Source organism: Schistocerca cancellata, chromosome 4, assembly GCF_023864275.1.
Source record: "Schistocerca cancellata isolate TAMUIC-IGC-003103 chromosome 4, iqSchCanc2.1, whole genome shotgun sequence".
Lineage (NCBI taxonomy): Eukaryota > Metazoa > Arthropoda > Insecta > Orthoptera > Acrididae > Schistocerca > Schistocerca cancellata.
In genome coordinates this window covers 847,723,800-847,742,712 of record NC_064629.1, presented here as the reverse complement: position 1 = coordinate 847,742,712, position 18,913 = coordinate 847,723,800, and the positions used below count along the sequence as shown (strand labels likewise).

The window sequence follows — 18,913 nt, the reverse complement described above, 5'->3', positions numbered from 1 at the left end:
ACTTCTGGCACTTTCTATAAAGTGAATCAAGAAACCTCTGTAGCTTGAGCAGAAATGCTCTGAAGTCAGAGTTAGGGGACCTATAAAGAACAAAAATTAGTACTTTAGTTTCATTAAATTCAACTGCCCCTGCAGAACATTCAAATATCTGTTCAATGCAGTGCCGTGATACGTCTATGGATTCAAATGGAATATTATTTTATTATGTACATGGCTACTCCGCCACCCTGCAAAGAACTCTTTGAAAAACAGCCAGCTAATCTGTATCCTAGTAAAGGAAGCCTCTGAACTTCAAATTATTTAAGTGGTGCTCTGATACATCAATAATTTCAGAGTCAACATATATAAGCAGTTCGTTAACTTTATCTCTAATACCTCTTCTATTTTGATGAAATATGCTAATTCCTTCTCTCCTTGGAAACACAATACTCTCTGAAGGTGATTTCTTAGTTAGAAGGACTTCCTTTGAACAGAGATATCTATCAGCTGACATCAATGTAAAACAGGTGCAGTTCTAACACCAACTACTACAGTAATTTCTCCACGAGTGATCCCATCACTCCCCCCCCCCCCCCCCCCCCCCACTACATACTACATTGTGAGCTATAAGATTTGCCAGCCTCCCCTTCTCATACCTCTTGATGTGCAGGACATTCCTAGTGGAACCAGATCTACTGAAAGACTCAACTGGCACCACTTCAATGTGATCCACGCCCTCTGCCATCAGTGCCTTCTCCAGTCCCATGTTAGTGTGCCTAACAGCCACATTAAGATGAGGCTGATCATGACTGAAACAGTTGCACGAAATGCACATTAGTGCCACCAGTTTGAGTAGCTATCTTTACCAGGTCACTACCTACATAATATCCCCCATCCCTATCAGGACTACTCCCTGCTCCACCCACTGTCGCTACCTGATCCTCCTTCATAAAATTCTATTTATTTATTTAGTCCTTCAAATTCTATATGTATAGAATATATACAGGGATATTGGAGATGGTTAGGTATTTACAAGATAAAATACAGTTTGTATTGCAATCCTAAGGACTAAATATTGAAATAATTTAGCAAAGATTCATACATACAACAAACATTACAGGCAGCATACAAAGTAGAATATTAATAATGCATCTTTATTTTTGTTGTTTGGCCTTTATATATTCTGTCAGACTGTAAAAGCAATGATCAGTTAAATATGCCTTTACTTCAGCCTTAAAACTACAGAGTTTACCTATTGATTTAATTTGGTTAGGTAGATTATTGAAAATCTTTACCCCAGTATGTAGTGTGCCTTTTTGGCACAATGATGTTCTCTGGTTGTCTATCAATATATTGTTTGATGAAAACTGATGTTTCGTAGATAAAAATGCAAGGGAGAGGAAGAGCTGGCAGTTTTTTGAATTCTTCTTTCTGTTTGACTTTGCGACTGACTTAGGCCTCCTAACTGCTAAGGACTACTGCATGTTTCCTGTGCCTACAGCTACAAGAGGCTCCTCACCACCCAACTCCGACAGTTGGTCAAATTTATTATGTATACGCAAAGTACAACTATCAGAATACTTCCTCCTCCTCCTCCTAGCTGCCTTCTTGCCAACAGCCAGTTCCCAGTCCTCAGCACCCTTCACCCTCCTCAACCTATCTAGTTCCTCCTTTGCGTATTCTAACTGCACCTGAAGGGCATAGATCCTACACTCTTGCTTCAAGTAGTAGATGAGTTTTGCTATTTGGGTAGCAAAGTAACTAATGATAGTTGAAGTAGCGAGGATGTGAACAGTAGCCTGCCAATGGCAAAACAAGCGTTTCTGAAGAAGAAAAGTTTGTTAACACTGAATATAGATGTAAGTGTCAGGAAGCTACTTCTGAAAGTATTTGTATGGACTACGACCACATATGGAAATGGATGATGGACTATAAATACTTATACAAGCAGAAAATAGAAGTTTTTGAAATTAGTGGCACAACCTGACCAGAAGAAGGGATCGGTTGATAGGACACATCCTGAGGCATTAAGGGATCACCAATTTAGTACCGGAGGGAAGTGTGGGGGGTAAAAGTCATAGAGGAAGACCAAGAGATGAATACAGTAAACAGATTCAAAAGGATGTAGGTTGCAGTAAGTACTGGGAGATGAAGAAGCTTGCACAGGATAGAATACCATGAAAAGCTGCATGAAACCAGTCTTCGGACTGATGACCATAACAACAATACTAAATGCAGAGGAGAAATTGGACAGGTTGAAAGAGTACACTGAAGGCTTTTGTGAGGGGGAGGACTTATCTGATGATGTGATCAAAGAACAAATAGGAGTTTATATGGTATCCAATATTAGAATCAGAATTTAAAAGAGCTTTGGAAGACTTAAAATCAAATAAGGCAGAAGGGATAGATGACATTACATTGGAATTTCTGAAATCAGTGGGGCAAGTAGCAATGAAACAATTATTCACATTGTCATGCAGAATATATGAGAGTGACAATGTACCACCAGACTTAAGGGAATAACATCATCCACACAATTCCGAAGATCACAAGAGCTGGCAAGTGTGAGAATCATCACACAACTAGCTTAACAGCTCATACATGCAGGTTGCTGACAAGGATAATATACAGAAGAATCAAAAAGATAACTGAGGATCTGTAGGATGATCATCAGTTTGGCTTTGGAAAAAGTAAAGGTACCAGACAGGACATTCTCACATTGTAGTTAATAATGGAAAAAAGGCTAAAGAATAATCAAGACACATTATAGGACATGTTGACTCAGAAAAAGTGTTCAACAATGTAAAATAGTGGGAGATTTTCGAAATTCTGAGAAAAATAGGGGTAATTTATAGGGAAAGAATGGTAATATACAACATGTACAAGACCAAAAAGGGAACCATAGAGGTGCAATACAGGGATTTAGTCTCTCACCCCTGGCATTCAAGCTATACTTGGAAAAAGCAATGATGAAAATAAAAGAAAGATCCAAAACTGGGATTAAAATTCAAGGCAAAATTGTAACAGTGGTAAGATTCACTAATGACATTGCAAACCGAAGAAGAATTACAGGATATGTTGAATTGAATGAACAGTGTAATAAATACAAAATATGAACTGAGAGTTAATTGAAGAAAGACAAATGTAATGAAATGTAGCAGAAATGAGAAGGAGAAACGTAACATCAGAATTGATGAAGTTAAGGAATTTTGCTACCTGGGGAGCAAAATAAGCCACAACAAATGGAGCAAAGAGAACATGAGAAGCAGAGTTGAAATGGGAAAAAAGGGCATTTATGGCTAAGAGAAGTCTATTAGCATCAAATAAAGACTTTAATTTGATGAAGAAAGTTCTCAGAATGTACACGTGGAGCACAGCATTGTATGGTAGTGAGATGTGGACTGTGAGAAAACCTGAACAGAAGAGAATCAAACTATTTACATTGTGGTGCTATAGTAGAATACTGAAAATTTGGTGGACTAATAAAGTAAGGAATGAGGAGGTTCTCCACAGAATCGGTGAGGGAAGGAATATATGGAAAACACTGAAAAGAAGGAGGGACAAGATGATAGAACATCTGTTAAGACATCAGGGAATAACACCCATGATAATACATGGAGCTGTAGATGTAAAAACTGTAGCGGAAAACACAGGGTTGGATACATAAAGCAAATAATTTAGGATGTAGGTTGCAATTCGTACTCAGAGATGAAAGGTTGGCATAGGAAAGGAATTCATTGCAGGCTGCACCAAACCAGTCAGAAAGCTGATTGGGAGGGAAGAAAAAACCTTCTACTGCTCGACTCACAACAAAGAGAACTTTTCTTTGAATATTGTTTATGGAAAAAATAGATGCACAAAGCCCATTCCTGCGTGAAGAACTTACTGCAGAAATTTGTGTGGAGGTTCCTCAAGGTATAAAGATTAAGGAAGGACTTGCATGCAAACTCAAGAAAGCTATAAGCTATATATGGTCTGAAGCAGGGACCAAGGACTTGGGGAACTCTACATTTGATGATTTTATGAAGGAAATCAGGTTTTCACAATCTGAAATTTATAGATGTCTCTATGTTGAAAGCACTGATGATTATAATACTGATCTGCTACTGTATGTAGACAATATTCTAATTTCTGGGTACGTAAATAGAAAATCACTGATATTAAGACGAAGTTAAAATCAAAATTTCGAGAGCAAGAACACAGAGAACCAAAATTACGCCTTGGAACAAATATACAGATGATCAATGGCAAAATGTTTATTGGTTAATGGGTTCATCTTGAAAACTAATCGAAAAGATTCAACATGGAATACTGGAAATCCTGTAAAACAGCAATGGAGGTCAAATGCAATGAAGATGCTTCTGGTGAGATGTTTGAAAATAAACTGTACAGAGAATTAACAGGTTGTTTGATGTATTTAATGACAACTGCATGAGTTAACTATCTTAGTACACATCAAAATAAACCAACAGAATTCTATTGTAAATGTCTAAAACGAATTCTTCAGTATATTGAAGGAACACTTCATGTTGATCTATGTTACAAAAAGAGAAGTTCAAATACTCATTTCGATAGGATACATATTCCAGGTTTTTGGAAATACTGTTTCTTGGGTTAAAGGGAGACTGACATATATTTCACTATCTTCAACAGAAGCAGAACATATTGCTTCAAGAACAGCTACAACAGACGTCCTGTGACTGAAGAATATTCTTTAAGAATTTTAAACATTTGTGAAAACTTCAGGTCATGGATCTGTCTGTTACGGAAGTGGGAACATAGATGACTGAAGCATGTGGGTATTAAACACAATTACATATATTCAGCAGTATAGTAAAAGATGTCTGAATGTTCAACACATTAGCTCTGAGAAACAAATGGCAGATTTTTTAACAAAAGCAACAACAAGTTTACAGTTCAGTAGACCTTGTCTGAAGATGTGATTAGTGAAATTTATAGATAGTTCATTACATTCTTAAATTGGGGCAGGAGAGGCTGTTGAAGTAATGACTAATAATTATGCTTTGACTTTTTCTCTTTGTTTTCTTTATATGTGCCTTTATTTCTCTTTTCCCCCTTCATGGCTGTAATTGCAATAACTAATAAATTGATATTACTTATCTATAAACCTGGCAATTTCTAGCATTAACAACAACACACATTTCAACCCCATTTGTATTCATACCAGTAATACACGGTTCACGCATTATCAACCCTCGATTTTTTTATCATTATCGTTTTAGAATGTTCACCAAAGCCACACAGTGGCAGCAATTTCAAAAGTTCCTGTATGGGATATGCAAATAAATAAATAAAATAAAATAAACAATGACACACTTCAACCATTCAATATCCATGGTAATAATAACTTCCACAACACAAAATCAAATCAGGCCTGCATGTAAAGAATATTAAATTTTAGGGCGAATCTTGGTTTTGTTGTGGTATGATTTCTCACATCGTTTTTCACTGATGCGCGGTGTTTACGCCGCCGCAGACGTTAATATTGACGTGCATCTACTTCATATTCAGAGATTTAATGAATACACATCGCATCATCAACAATCAAATACGAAATATTAAATGAATTCGAGTAGCATGACTTTATGGGGATAAAAGGAGGTAGCACAGAAAGTTTCACCGCTTGCCGAACTGGCAAGAGACGTGGGTTTTGCTACACCCATCCTTCTTATAACGAATATTACTTCTTTTCTTCCTCCGATCATTTACTGAAACAAATGTTGAAGCCATGAGCATTATCTTTGCTGTCAAAGTGCATTTTAAGTCGTCATTTGTCACTTTGGATTACTTCAGTGTCGCAAAGTTTAAACGTTTTTTGCTTCTTCAGAAGCACAGAAGTGTCAACTATTCCCAGAAGTGAAATTTAGCACTGCAAAGAAGCAAATGTACAGCTACAACATAAAAAATCCAGGTGAGTGAAAAACGTCTTCTGGGTCACAGAAAGCAGCCATACAAGTTTCTACAGTTCAGGAATAAACTTACAAGTCAGACTTTATGTCACTGAACTAAGAATTATTGTAAAACTTAGCAAATGGCGCATAATTTCTGATTATGTGTGGAACGTGAGAGGCAGGCGTAGATAATAAGTTTACGCTTCTTTACCATATTACTTAGAAAAAACGAGTCAAATCTTCTGATAAGAAAAGAAGCAAATTATATATAGGACAATCGAACAGTATTCATAAAATACAGAATAACTGGCTTCCTAAATCGTGTATGGTTTAATGATATTGAGAAAGCCTTCACATTTACCGTACATGTTCATAAATTAGAACTATTATCAGTTTTGAATGTTTATGGAACATTTGTTCTTTACAATCATATTTTATGATTTTCTGTTGTACTGATTCACTCATTTTCAGATGCTGTTAAGGTACTTTTTGTGACACATTTTGCCTGAAAGATTTCTTATTGAAAATTTTTAAGCTAAAAGCAAAAGTAGTAAGATTAAATATTACTTTATTTTGAAAGATTACATGTGTTTCAGGTGGATCAAACTCACAAAATCTGGAGTATCCTGTAATGGCACATAGGCCAGTAGTAATGGATGCTTGGCAGTTACCATATCAACCTGGAGATGTGAGATATTGGAGGCAAGATGCTCCTAGAGGATATGTTTTCAGCCCTCAAATAAAGGGCTACAGCTGGCAACAGATTCCACAAAGATGGCATTTAGTCAGTCCTGAAGATGAAGGTGACAACCGGATGGTATATTCACGAGGAGGAAATTTGTTCAGTCCACAAGTACAGGACTATAGGTGGCCGCAAGGTGTACATGGAGGGCATCTTGTAAGTTCCGAAGTCAAAGACCAAAGCTGGAGCCAAGATGCCTGTGGAATGTATTTTTCCAACCCTCAAGTTCAGGGTTACAGACAGCGATGGATTGGACATGGAAGGCATATATTCAAGGCTGAAGTACTGGATTGTAAATTGCGGCAGGATGCCCACGGAGGGCATTTTTATGAGGTTCAAGTACAGGTTTTCGGATGGCCAGAAGATGCAAGCGGAGGTTATTTTTATAATGTTCAAGTAAAACGCCATAGCCTGATGTATGATGCACTGGTTCGGGGTTATGGAAGACGAGTGGATTTGGTGAAATATAATAATGAAACAAATTCTCACCCAGGATGTGCTAATTTATGTGCTGCACCTAAAAAGTCAACTAATAGTGCAAGTGTGTCAAATGGAACATTTGGAGAGCCTGTGAGGGCACCAATTGAGGTGACCCAACTAAGACCATGTTTGTGTCCAGATGGAAAGTTGAGAATAAGTGGTGGGTTGAAAGTTGTGCAAGCCTTTCGCGATGACTTCCATTAATTTGTGCTGTGTTGGGAACCAGGTCCTACTTCTGGCACAAGGAACTATGGGATTATTTGTTGTACCTTCATCACTTTCTTTGGTAGGATGTCGTGGTAGTATGTCCATTTACATGTTGAAGAAAAGAAAAATACTGTAAAACTATTAAGGTGAAATGTATTTGTTTTCAGTTAGTATTTGAAAAACTGGATAAGGTTCTTTAAAGCTGATGCACTGACTGTATTTTGCAAATGTATTTGTATAGTTAACACTTTTATGTGTGCAATAAGCTAAATATAATCAAAATTGAAATGACATTTTAGTCCTTTCTTATTTTAAATATTGCTGTCATGAACCAGTAAAAACAATTTATGATTTATGTTAGATTAGTCTTTAATCAATTTGTTGGTGTTCCTCTGTGTATATGTATTTGATCCATAGTGGAAATTTAATGAACTGTCAGCTAGATTCACTGTATAGGTCACATACATAGATAAAGCCATATCATAGATACTACAGAAAAGTTATTCCAGCAGCAAAAAAGCTGAACAGTGATTTAACTATCAGAAAAGGCAGCAATAAAACCAAATCAGTTTGGAAGGTCATAAACCATAACACAGGTAAATCCAAAGTGACAAAAAACAATCTTATCATAAAAAAGGAAGGAAAAGCTGTTGGAGACCATCTATATGTTGCCAATTTCATCAGTGACTGCTACATTAATGCTGCTCAAAATCTTATAAAGAACCTGGGGAACTCAAAAGTTAGTACGGTAATTACACACAAGAAATACAATGTTTCTGTACCCACTTACCCAGTCAGACATAAGAAATGCAATTAATAAGCAGAAAAATAAAATGTCCTATGTATGTGATGGTGTTAATGATAAGGTCATAAAACTTAGTACAAACAAAATAAAAGCTGAATTAGTTGATATTATTTATAATCATTAAAAGTGGTAAATTCTCATCTGCACTTAAAAAATCAATAATAAAGCCACTTTATAAAAACGACTGTCCATATACCGGCACCATACAAAAAAGCATACAGTTGGTTTCACTTGTATTTGTACAACAGATATCAAATTGTTGAAACCATACACTATGGTACAAAATAGTACTCAACATATCAGAAAGTCACTTTGTTGTAAACCCAGGGCTCTGCTCTAGGCCCTCTATTCTTCTTAGTTTTTATTAATGTTTTTCCTAACTATCTAACAAGAGCAGAGTCAGCACTTTTTGCAGACGATACAAACCTTTTTATCAAGGGACTTAGTGAAGCTGACCCACAAGAACAAATAACTTTAACAACGAATGAGGCAGCTGAATGGTTCAGGGATAATTACTTCATTACAAATGAAAAAAAAACTCTTGGATGAACACAAGAAACAAAGTAAAAAATAACATAAGAGTAGAGATTGGGAAAGGTCTAATAGGACAAACTTCTTTCATAAAATTTTTATGTGTATGGCTGGAAAATAACTTCAGATGGGAAAAACATGTTGAACCATAGAATAAAAACTTAGTAAATACTGTTATGTATTAAGAAAACTTAAAGGAACCTGCAATTTTGAAACAGTACTATCTGCCTATTACTTTTACATACATAGTAATCTAAGATATGGCATTATATTTTGGAGGAATAAAGGTTTCACAAAAAGTTGTTTTAAGCTGCAAAAGAGAGCTATTTGTATTCTGAAGAGTGTTGCCTGCAGAGATCCAGGCAGAGTACTCTTTAAGGAGCTGAAAATTTTGATCTCCCTGCTTTATTCAGCTATGAACCAGTATGTTTTCTCAAGTCAGATCAAGAATTCTCTTTTCTGAACATTGAAGTACACAACTATCAAACCAGAAACAGGCATGATTTCCATAGAAACATACATTCAAAAGCCATGTACCAAAATAGTGTGATGTATCTACCCAAAGTAATGTTCAATGCCTTACCAAAAGAAATAAAAAGCATGAAAACTTACATATGTTTAAAAAAGAATTAAAGAGGCTACTATTAGGTCAAAGTTGCTGTAATGTTGATGAATTTCTTTGCTATCTAAACAGATAGTGCTCATCTTCGATTTTTTTGTATAAACCTTCGTTTTTTTCAACATGCATGCAAAAAGAAGACAAAATATGAAGTGTAACTAAGAAAATGTTATTTTCCCTTAATTTTTAAAAATATAAACCATTCTCTCTCTCTCTCTCTCTCTCTCTCTCTCTCTCTCTCTTTCCACATGACAGTCCAGCTGCTTAGCTGAGTGATAATGTGCTCGCCTCCAAAGCAACTGGGCCTGGGTTCGATTCCCGGCCAGGTTGGAGATTTTGTCCACTGAGGGACTGGGTGTTGTGTTGTCCTCATTATCATTTCATCCTCATCACCGTCATGCAAGTCACCCAATGTGGCATAAAATGAAATAAGACTTGCACTTGGTAGCTGAAATTCCCCGAATAGGGGCCTCCTGGACAATGATGCCATACTTTTACTTCCATTTTTTCCACATAACAATTCCTATATAATGTATATGATAAAATGGGTGATAATAAATTGAACTGAATCGAATTTTATTGTTTTGGGACTTAACTTTTTTAAGAACACAATAGTGTTATACTGAAAGAGTAGAAGCTTCCATTAAACTTAATATGAAAGAAAATGATTTGAATGTCTTCTGTTTCATCATTTTAAATGTATGTCTGTCATTTGCATTCGAAGTAGTGACTCTTACACTGAAAATATTATCATACATGGCTGCTATAAGTTCTAACTAATGGAGATGCAGTTTGTGATTTGGATGTTATAAGATATTTTTATACGATATTCATTGAGATAGTTTTACAATTATAGTACATTTTCTCAGTGGAAAATATGGCTACATGCTGACAGTTTCTTAAGGGAGCTTATTTTATTTTTTATTGTTTTATTTTTATACACACATATAGTGATCTAGGTGTGCTGTACAAGTTGACTCTTTTCTGGGAGTGAAATAATCTGTGGCATTTGGATGACCATGGGCTAGTACAGAATTGTGCCATCCTTTGTGAGTCTTACCTACAAAAAAAGGGGGGCTTGTGTTTCCTGCACCTTTCTTCCCTTGGCAGCAGCCCTTAAACTTGGCAATTATTGTTTAGGTAAATATGACTGCAGTTTCTGTTTGAAGTTAATTTCATCAACCATTAAATTCTTTACTGCTCTGGGTAGATGCTAATAGAGTTTTATGGTTGAATATCTAACTCATTTCTGTGTAACATTGTGACTCACAAGAGAACATTCTCAAATGTCAATAAACAATCTTGATGAAACTTGGTGGCTGTGCAGAGGGGGGAAAATAGTGACCCAAATTCACTTTTAATGTGTTTCATATGAAACCTGATGTGTAATTAATATTCTTGAAAACTATGTAATCAATCTTTGTAATAATTTGAAATTTAGCAAAATACCCCCACAATCAATTAATTTTGAAAATGAAAATTTTGTTACGACATACATTAAAGAAGCTTTCAACCCACATACATTGCTCTATAATAAAACTGATTCCTGAGTCACCATTTTTGCAAAATAAGCTGTACGCAAGGTGCTGTCAGAGTATTTACAGCACACTGAACTAAAATATCTAAACATTCATTATTATTCTCATTATTTATTTTACTTACATTTCTTTTATGTTTTAAATTGTCATTTTACATTCATAGTTCTGTTGTTTTTTAGTGTACTGTTTCATACACATATATTCTGTTAATTGAAAGTAATAAATAACTCATTATTATGATGGAAAATAATTGAAATAATGATAACCTGTAAGGATAAGCTTAAAACTAACGTTCTAAATAACATACAAGTAAAATGAACGAAATTTATTGATGTAATATACAGGATGTAGCAGACAATATGAAACCAAATTCAGCAGGATTTCCAATTTGCATGGATGATCCTCTAAACATGTGATTTGTATTAGGCGTGTTTTTGTACATTGGCAACCTTTGGAAAAGAGAATTTTATTGTGTGCTAATGACTGCAGCTTGATTGTATTGTTTTTCAAGTACCGGTAAAGATTGACATCATAATCATTCAACAACACTAGATCTGAAAATCTCCACACAAAGTTCTTCCAGCATCAAAACCTGGATACGTTACATGGCTGTACCTGTGTTACTGACCACTTAGGTATCACCAGATTTTTCTTGGCCTTGCACACAATGCTCAAAAGGTTTGTTTTTCACACTGACCACCCGCCTTTTCATGGTTTAAAAAAAACTAATGGTGAGTTTGGACTGAGAATTAAAGAATCTCTTTTTGAAACCTCAAATACTCTTGTGATAGCATCAAAATCTGATGAACAAACGTGTGACCAGATCACAAGATATTTGTAAGATGTTTTCTTTCTTAGTGAGGGAGAAATATCTGTATTATTGTTACATTCTTGTGGTGGTCAGTCTGAAAGAACTATTTACAGCCCCATGCCTGAGAACAAGGAACTTTTTCATCTGGTGATCCCAAAGGGCTTGATGGCACAGGCACAGCCATGGGTTGTATGTGGCTAATGCTGTTGCAAGAATTTTGTGAGAAGATTTTCGTATCTAGTTCTGTTGAATGATTGTCATGTCAGTCTCCACTTAAGAAACAATACAGTGAAGCCACAGTCAGTGTTACATTATCACTTCTTTTCACCAAGGGTTACTGATGTACTGAAATATGCCTGATACAAATCAGCAAATACAGAGGATTATCGATGGCAAATTGAATATCCGAAATGTACATTATGAGAAGAAATTTGATTCATTTTCTGTGCATAATGTAAAAGAACTTCATGTTTTAAGCGTTTCCTTACAGATTATCATTATTATAATAATTTTCTATCATTATAATGAGTTACTTATTACTTTCAATTAACAAAATATATGTACATGAAAGAGTAAACTAAAAAATGTAATACAAATATAAGTAAAATAAATGATTAGATTGGTAACGAATATTTAGTTATTTAATGAAGTATGTTGAAAATTCTCAAACAGGATGTTATGTATGGCTTATTTTCCAAAAATCGTATTTTAGAAACCAGCTCTATTACACATGGATGTATATTATTTGAAAGTCTCTTTCATTTATGGTTTAACTAAATTTTCATTTCTCAAAATGAGATATCTTGCAAAATTTCAAATTATTACAAAGACAGAATATACAGATTTCAAGAACATTAATGACATATAAACTTCTGTATGGAAAAGATGCTTTGAAGATATTGCATCTAAAACTAAAATGCCAAATTACCTGTTGGGATGTGTTTTACCCCTTAAAAATGATACTAAGTCCAAACAAAAAAATTGTACTGCACTGTTTTGCTCCATCTACACATCCTCCAAGTTTCATCAAGATAGTTTATTGAATTGTGGTTGGTTACTTTTGGATGTGTGCATTGATGAGAAATTGAATTCAAAGAAACATATTGTTGATCTACTGAAACATAAAAGTTCCACCACTTTTACTATTGTATTGTATTGTACGGAATTGGAGACCTAGAAACGACAGAGAGGCTTCATCCCTGCCGTAGCCCTCAGTGGTTCACAACCCCACAACACGCTACAGCAGTCCACTCACCCCACCGCCATCCCACACCAAACCCAGGGTTATTGCGCAGTTCGGCCTCCAGTGGACCCCTGGGAATGCTCACGCCAGACGAGTGTAACCCCAATGTTTGCGTCGTAGAGTAATTATGATGTACGCATACATGGAGAAAGTGTTTAAGCAATCGCCAACATAGTGTAACTGAGGCAGAATAAAGGGAACCAGCCCATATTCACCAAGGCAGATGGAAAACTGCCTTAAAAACGATCCAGAGACTGGCAGGCACACTAGACCTCGATGCTAATCTTCTGGGCGGATTCGTGCTGGGGACCGGCACGTCTTCCCTTTCGGTATGCAGTGCATTAGACTGCACAGCTAACCGGGAGGGCACTTATACTATTAAAGGTATTGTAAATTTGAATGTATCAATAAATTATCTTACCATACTTATTTTCATTCACTGCTTTTGTGTGGCATCACATTTTGAGGGTAATTCATCATTAAGGAAGAAGTATTCATTTCACAAGTGTATGTAATCAGAATAATAGTTGGTGCTCACCAAAGATATTTTCAAACATTTATTTAAAGAACTAGGTCTATTCACTGCAGCTTCACAAAATTATATATACATTCACTTATGAAATTTGTTATTAGTAACTCATTCCAAATCAAATCAATAGCAATGTGCATAGCTACAACACTAGGAGAAAGGCTGAACTTCACTATGCCTATACAAAAGTCTTAAGTCTGTGGAAGTAGGTATGATGGCTTAGGGGGACATTGTACGTGAAATTAATTGACATTTGACATTTTCTGTTTTCTACTCCATAGTGTACTTTTGACTTTCCTGGAAATTTTAGTATGTAATACATTAAAATCAGATAGTTGTCAGACCTTCAAATAATATTTTGAATGTTGACATGTGACTGCCAGCCGGCCGGAGTGGCCGTGCGTTTCTAGGCGCTACAGTCTGGAACTGCGTGACCGCTACGGTCGCAGGTTCGAATCCTGCCTCGGGCATGGATGTGAGTGACGTCCTTAGGTTAGGTTAGGTTTAAGTAGTTCTAAGTTCTAGGGGACTGATGACCACAGCAGTTAAGTCCCATAGTGCTCAGAGCCATTTTTGTGACTGCCAAATTTTGCGTCAATGCCTATACTACCACAGTTGCGCAGTCATATCTTGGGAACTACACAGTCTGGAAGGCTGTGAATTGGTTAGTTTTGTACCTACTGCTGCGTCTCAGAAGTTGCCATTACGAATAAACAAATCAGTCCTTTGTTTCTGATACTAGTTTTCATTGAAGGTAGTGGCAAGACAACAAAATGTGCTGGAAGACTAACAGACAAAGTAACTGATGAATTACAGGAATATTATAGGAAGGCCATTAGAGATAACTGTGAAAATTTAGAGAAGATGAAAAGAGCTGCGTGGAGCACTTTCTTTCATCGAATATCAACCGATGAAAAGCCATGTCATGCTTTCTGTCCACCTGCACCAAACACTTGGTGAAAATATAGGCAAGCTGAATTTTCTGGCACCCTGCATGAATTTACATTCACTTCCTCTGGCAGTAATGGAGGCATTTAAACCTATTTACAGAGATTTGGCAAATCCTGAGCTACTAAAGAATTGTTTACAAGGGAAGACGCAGAATGTGAATGAGTCCTTCAATAATGTTGTGTGGTGCCACGTGCCTAAAAATGTATTTGTTGGTTCTGTGACTCTAAAGCCAGCAGTGTCTGAGGCTTTAATAACTTTTAATGGTGGGAACTATTGAAAGACGTAAGGTTCTAGAGAAGTTAGTGGTAAGATTTGGACAGAGCACAGCTAAAGGACTGCGGGAACTCGATGAGCTCCGTGTACATGAAGTAGAGTTAGTTGCTCAGCAAATAACAAAAGAAGCAAGAAAGAAAAGGAGGAGGCAAGCACTGGGCTGTTGGGACACTGAAGAAAACACAGACTATGGGCCAGGGCAATTCTAGTGCATAAAAGACGCAGAAAAGTAAGTTTGTATAAGACTTTGTAATAAAAAAGTTTTAAACCTTAATATCTCTGAACTACATGTTTTGCAATAAATGACCCATTTTCTAAAAAAGTACTGGTGGTAGAGACATGAAATTTTCACAGCATGCGAAGTGTGAGATTCAACACATATGGAACTAGAATAATTAAAATATCCTGAGTTGTTTTGTTTTTATGTTCATTTATTTGCCAAATTCTGTCAAAAAATTGAGTGTTTGAAAAAAAAAAAAAGATAACATGCCCTACAATACAATTATAGTCATAATTCTAGTTCAGTGTATCTAGAAATGTGCATTCAATAATTATGGAAAATTTTAAGTTGGTGTCTTAAAAAGTTTCGCCTGCATCTTGTGGTCGTGCGGTAGCGTTCTCGCTTCCCACGCCCGGGTTCCCGGGTTCGATTCCCGGCGGGGTCAGGGATTTTCTCTGCCTCGTGATGGCTGGGTGTTGTGTGCTGTCCTTAGGTTAGTTAGGTTTAAGTAGTTCTAAGTTCTAGGGGACTGATGACCATAGATGTTAAGTCCCATAGTGCTCAGAGCCATTTTCTTAAAAAGTTTCAAAGATAATGGGCCACAAAATTCGATAATTTAACATTGGCGGCATAGGACACACAACATCCCCTTAACTGAATACGCCAAGATTCCATGTATAGAGATAAGTGCTTTAATAATCAGCTTCATACCGCTATACATCAACATACAATCAGTACAATTCAAATCTTCGCAACGAATTCAAGGTCCAAGAGCTATCAGCCATAAACCCAAAGAAGGCAATCCAAAGATAGGTCACTCAATTGATTGCATGCCTCCATATCCCCCCTCCCCCCCCCCCCCCCTGCAGTGTAGAAGTACATCTGGGTCCGTAGGCATGGCCTGTGTGAGTCTCTGCTTATGGACAAAGGAGGGAGGAAAGGAATGATGTAGTCCTTATGCCACACAGGTGGGTGTAATAAGCAGCCCATGTGTGAGCAGGGTGGACTGTCAGAATTGGTCGAGGGAAGGAGTGAGTGGGATGGTGGCAGTTAGGAGGCCTGTAGCATCAATGAAAGAAGAGATTGCATTGACCTCTGCACCTGGAGGGAGTTGGGGGTGCTTGATGATAGAAATGGAAGAGGTGGGAGGGTGATTGGCTGAGCGGGGATGAATGTGAAGGATGAAAATGGAATTGTCGCATACCTGTAGAGAGATGTTATGTGGGGCAAAACAGGACACATCTGGTTGGAATGTAAAGGAGCAGGGAGGGGAAGAGGAAAAGTGAGTAAGGTGTGAGGAAGAGGAACCTTTGCCAGTAGGGCTTGGGCTCAGGCAGGCTGGAATAGCAGCCTGTGCTGAACAGCCGTCGGTCAGCATGACGTCAGTGCAGGTGGAGACCTCATGCGGCAATGTAGGCAGCTCGACAGGAGCATTCTCGTCCACAGCATCATCAGCAATGGTCCATGTTGGCGTCAGTCAGTGAACTGAAACAGTGAGAGGTCGGTTGTGTATGAGGATGTCAAATGTGTTCGTTGCACGTGCTAACGCTTAAGAGTGCCGGAATATGGGCATTGTAAAGCTGTGCAGACAGACTCAATGCGTAACATCACTTAATCACACTTATTTAGTGCATAAACACAGTCGGAGTGGAGTGAAAACCGGGAGGTGGTACACACTGTTGAGAAATATGAGAATACACCTGCTCTATTAGGGGAGGGAGTTCAGTGTCTTCAAGTGGAGGAGAGTTCTGAACAAACTGGGCTGGAAGGACCAACGGTTCACCATACAACATTTTGGCCATGGGGGTCTGAGGTCCTCCCTGAAGGATGTGCAGATACCCAGGAGAACCCAGAGTAATGCATCAGACAGCGAGGAGTTGTGGCACATGAGAGAGGCTTTTAAGGTCCGATGCCTCTGCTCCACAAGGCCGTTACTTTGGGGGTGGTAGGCAGTAGTCCAAAATCCTGCAACAATGCAGAGTTCGCATAATTTGGAAAAAAAATATAGATCTGAACTGTCGGCCTTGATCTGTTGTAACATAGTATGAACAGCCGAAGAGAGAAAACCGTGTGCCTATGAAAGAATGAGCAACAGAGTCTGCAGAAACGTCCACCATAGGGGTGGCCTTCACCTAATGGGGCGCTATCGATAATTGACAGGATGTTTTGTGAGGGTGACAGTGGACCGACCAAATCGATGTGCACATGTCTGAAGTGACCTGGAAGTACATCAGACCTCCCAGTTTGGGGTTGCACATGCCTAACAACCTTGGAGTATTGGCTTGCAACACATGCTCATGTCCAGTCGCTTACTGAGCTTTAATTCCAGGCCACACAAAGCATTTGGTGATAAGCCTGGTTGTGGCCTTGATGCCTGGGTGGGCGATGTTGTGTATGGCGTCGAAAATCTGTCGTCTTGCGGATGATGAGACCAGTGGGTGGGGTGTACCAGTTGAGATGTCACACTGGAGTGGGATGCTTAACCCATGGAGCATGGGAGGCTCGATCTTAAGAGTAGTGGAATTGTCCATGAGTTTTTTAACGATTTCTGCATCATGATGTTGCACTCGAGTGAGTGTGTCAAAGTCAATGACACTACCTATGGTAGAGATGTGGGAGATATAATCGGCCACGACGTTTTGTGCTCCCCATATGTAGCGAAAGTTGTCGTTTATTGGTCCATGTGGCGAAACTGGTGGAGAGGGGGGTCCATAGATGGGTTGCGTAAAGGTCTGTGAGGGGCCGATGGTCAGTGAAGACTGTAACGTCTTTACCCTCAATGTCTTCCTGAAAATAACATATAGCCCCTCGTACACAGCAAGTAGCTCCTTGTCGAATGCCAACGATTTCTTCAGGGAGAAGAAACGTAGGGGTTGTACTTCATTTCCAATGTGCTGTTGCAGGACGGACCTGTTCGAAGAACTGCTGGCGCCCGTGCTGATGGAGGTTTTGGCGTTTACAACCGGATGAGCTAAAGTGACAGCTTTCGCCAGGGCCTTTTTCAAATCGGCAAATACGCCAAATACACGCTACATTTCCTTGGTCAACGGTACTTTGCGTGTGCCTGTTGCGTGTGGGCCTGACAGAGCATCTGTCAATGGTGTTTGTAGTGACGCAGCCTTAAGGATGTGGCGATGGAAGAACTTAATCATCGCCAAAAAACGTCACAAGTCATGGTACGTTTCAGGTGAGGGTAGCTGACTAACCAACGCAATGATATCTAAGGTGGGTCTAATACCTGCAGCCGACATTCCGTGACCGAAGTTCATGGGAATTACGTTTTGTCCTCGTTGACTACCACATCGTTATCGGATAGCATATGAAACACTGCCTTGAGATGATGTTCGTGTTCTTCTGCTGATGATGAAAAATTAGAATATCGTCGAGATACGCATAGCAAAACGGGAGCGCAAGAAGGGGGAATCCAAGAAGCGTTGCCATGTCTGAGCTTCATTCTTTAAATCATATGGCATGTAGCGATACTCGAAAAGGCCAAAGGGCGTTATGATAGCAGTTTTATGGATGTCATCAGAGTGCATTGGGATTTGATGATATGCTTTTTACAATCTACCAGACTGAAGATCTTTGAACAACTCAGTTGTTGTGCTACATCCTGTGTATGGAGAACTGGGTAATTGTCCAAAATGGTTCTATCGTTTAGTCTAACGTAACCCCACAGAGCTTGAATGAACTGTCTTCTTTTGCAGCGAGTCAAATTGGGATGACCAATCACTTAATGAGGGCCGGCCAGAGTGACCGTGCGATTCTAGGCGCTACAGTCTGGAGCCGAGCGACCGCTACGGTCGCAGGTTCGAATCCTGCCTCAGGCATGGATGTGTGTGATGTCCTTAGGTTAGTTAGGTTTAATTAGTTCTAAGTTCTAGGCGACTGATGACCTCAGAAGTTAAGTCGCATAGTGCTCAGAGCCATTTGAACCAACTTAATGAGGGCCAAACAATCCCTGCAATTAAAAGTTAATGAATAATATACCTAGCTATCTTGAGTTTATGAGGGTTCTGTCTCCAAGCTTTATGTCTAACAGGGGGGCCTCTGGTAGTATTCAATTTATTATA

General features: G+C 38.3%; 1 protein-coding gene across 1 annotated transcript; it reads left to right on the top strand.

Annotated features, from left to right (window-relative positions):
* Positions 1–5,776: 5,776 nt before the first annotated feature.
* LOC126184469 (uncharacterized) lies at positions 5,777–16,324 on the top strand. The gene is made up of 3 exons (XM_049926860.1): positions 5,777–5,911; positions 6,488–7,273; positions 16,161–16,324. Exons 1-3 carry the CDS (start codon positions 5,884–5,886, stop codon positions 16,322–16,324), a joined length of 978 nt encoding a protein of 325 aa, XP_049782817.1. The 5' UTR covers positions 5,777–5,883.
* The last annotated feature ends 2,589 nt before the right edge of the window (positions 16,325–18,913 follow it).

What these genes read in the sequence shown, in the direction of transcription:
- LOC126184469 (XM_049926860.1), top strand. Translation starts at nt 5,884, where the DNA reads ATGTACAGCTACAACATAAAAAATCCAG. An exon ending in CTACAACATAAAAAATCCAG is followed by an intron (nt 5,912 to 6,487) that starts GTGAGTGAAAAA and finishes CATGTGTTTCAG; the next exon opens with GTGGATCAAACTCACAAAAT. An exon ending in TGGAAAGTTGAGAATAAGTG is followed by an intron (nt 7,274 to 16,160) that starts GTGGGTTGAAAG and finishes CTTTGCCAGTAG; the next exon opens with GGCTTGGGCTCAGGCAGGCT.